This window comes from Poecilia formosa, unplaced genomic scaffold, assembly GCF_000485575.1.
Source record: "Poecilia formosa unplaced genomic scaffold, Poecilia_formosa-5.1.2 Scaffold305, whole genome shotgun sequence".
Classification (NCBI taxonomy): Eukaryota; Metazoa; Chordata; class Actinopteri; order Cyprinodontiformes; family Poeciliidae; genus Poecilia; species Poecilia formosa.
This window is the reverse complement of record NW_006800244.1, coordinates 348,247-350,623: the sequence shown is the minus strand read 5'-3', so window position 1 is coordinate 350,623 and position 2,377 is coordinate 348,247. Positions and strand designations below refer to the sequence as shown.

Sequence of the window (2,377 nt, the reverse complement as noted above, 5' to 3'; positions counted from 1 at the left end):
ATTATTTACTGTTTTGCGATTTGATACGTTTTGTTTTTCAGATCCTCCTGGCGTTGTGTCAAGAAGGAGTGAGACGAAAAGAAGGAGCAGTAGACTCTGCTTCTCTTTTCCTTTTCTGGCTTCTCCTTGTCATCTGTGACATTTTCCCTTTCCAGACGCTCCTACGGGAAGCCCTTAGGCTGGTATGAGCAACCACAGATCAGCTATGGGTTTATATTTGAATGAAATATTAAATACAACATCTCTCTTACCCTTTAACATCTTTACACCCAGGGAGAGGTCAGAGATGTCCCTCGTTTCTCTCTTTTCTACATTTCCTTTGGTCTGGAGGTGATAGCCCTCATTCTCTCTGCTTTGGCTGACATCTCTCCAGAGACAAAGGAGCTTGTGAAAAAGGTGAATTTTGTTTTTCTTCTTTTGCTTAGAAATGGAAACACTACAGCACATTGGGGAAGATGTTACGAAGATATTTACTAGTAAACGTCTTCCTAATGAAGCTGCTGTCATGAAATTCACACCAGTTACCAGTGATCACAAGCACATTCTATATACAAAGAAGTTGAAACAAAGCAAATGGCAGAATTATGTGTGAAATGCAACAAAACCGGGAATAAGTTCTGAGCACACCAACAAGGAAGATGCAACAAATTACAGAAATCTAACACAAAGAGTCATCGCTCTCCTATCAGTGAAAACTGCATAAGACGTAATGAGCACGCTGAAGCTCATTTAAGGTTTGCGACACAACATTTGACAAAACAATGAAATACTGGGAGACTGTTGCTTGACATATTACTGCTCGTAGTGTGGGCACCATCTTTTAGAATATGTATTTGCGGATTTAATTTCAGGAAAGATGAAGAAATTTAATGAGTGATTTTTAATTGGAATCTGAAAATGAAACAAGTTTAGATTTTTTAAGCAAGAAAGTGATCCCAAACAGTGCAGACAACTTTCTTTTGGTTTCATAGAAATAATTTAAGGCCTTTAGCAACCCAGTTGATCACATGACATGAATCCAATTGAAATCAAAGGAAAAAGAAAGAGTAAGTTCAGATTACATAGAAAATACCCAAAGAACCTTCAGAAGACAGTTTGTGTAGAAGAATGGGTGGAAATCCCACCTAAGAAACATATTTAACTAGTTTGAAGACACAGGATTACACAACCTATTTTTATATTTGGTGAGAATTTTATGTTAATAGCTTCTTTATATGTATATTTGTAGTACTGTATATTAAATAATTCCATCTTTATTTCTTTGTTTGTTTGTTTGCCTCTAACATCCTCCATGTCTTGGTTTTCTGTTCTTTGCATTGCAGAATCCAGAGGCTGGTGCAGCATTTTTGAGTAGAATCACTTTTAACTGGATCAACAGGTGAATTCAACCCCATTTTAGAAAGAATTTGAACAAGAGATTGAATGGCCAAATGAATGAATTAAATCGTAAATAGACTGAACTTTTACAATGGTTTCCATTAATCCCCCTAAAAGGGAAAATTAAATAATGCTACTTCTTGTGCTGCAATCTAAGGTTTCTTCTTTCTTTTCCAGCATGGTGGTGAAAGGCTACAAAACCCCTCTGGTTCAGGAGGACATGTGGGAGCTGAACGAGGTGGACAGCACCTCCTACATCACCCAGCGTTTCAATCATCACATGAAGTTTGAGTTGGGTAAAGCTCGGATCCGATTTCAAAAAGAGTTGAAGGATGAACTGATCAAAACTCAAGGCAAATCTATGGAAGCACCTTCTCACAGCAACGGTCTGGGGAAAGGTGTGAGTCAGGATGTGCTGATGATGGTGAGAACCTTTAAATACACCAAGTAACCCGTCTTTAATCCCCAATAATAATTGTATTTTCGACAACAACACTGATTCTGTTCCAGGTGGTCCCCATATGCCGTTGTGTTCCTAAAGAATGTGCTTACATATTTTACATCAGGAGGAAAAAGGAAAGAAAGATGATGAAAATAATAATAAGAAGAAGAAGAAACAGAAGGAGGACATAAATTATCCAAATTCATGGCTGGTTACCACCATCTACAAGACATTTAAATGGCTCCTGATTGAATCTGCCTTCTTCAAACTTCTGCAGGATCTTCTGGCTTTTGCCAGTCCTCAACTCCTGAAGTAAGTAGAAATAATCAACAGGTTAATCACTATGTAGGTTTCTATGTAGGTCCTAATACGATTAACACTAGTTTGACTTTACCAGATTTTTTTATTTTCCACTAAATCAATCAAAACCCTCATACAAACAAGTTTTCAATTTTTTTAATCAGAAAAAAAAAATGACTTCAAAGTTGTTCCAGTGCCTTAGTCTGACCTTGTGAATGTCTAAATCTTCATAGTTTAACTATTTACTCCTCATTGATT

General features: G+C 37.1%; 1 protein-coding gene across 1 annotated transcript in view; it reads left to right on the top strand.

Moving 5' to 3' along the window:
• Positions 1-2,377, top strand: part of LOC103152250 (canalicular multispecific organic anion transporter 1-like) — a 23,387-nt gene that overhangs the window by 3,070 nt on the left and 17,940 nt on the right. Inside the window, exons 3-7 of the mRNA XM_016660957.1 lie at positions 42-182; positions 274-396; positions 1,323-1,378; positions 1,555-1,801; positions 1,944-2,131. Coding sequence (XP_016516443.1) covers positions 42-182; positions 274-396; positions 1,323-1,378; positions 1,555-1,801; positions 1,944-2,131 — 755 coding nt within the window. The remainder of the gene's footprint in view (positions 1-41; positions 183-273; positions 397-1,322; positions 1,379-1,554; positions 1,802-1,943; positions 2,132-2,377) is intronic.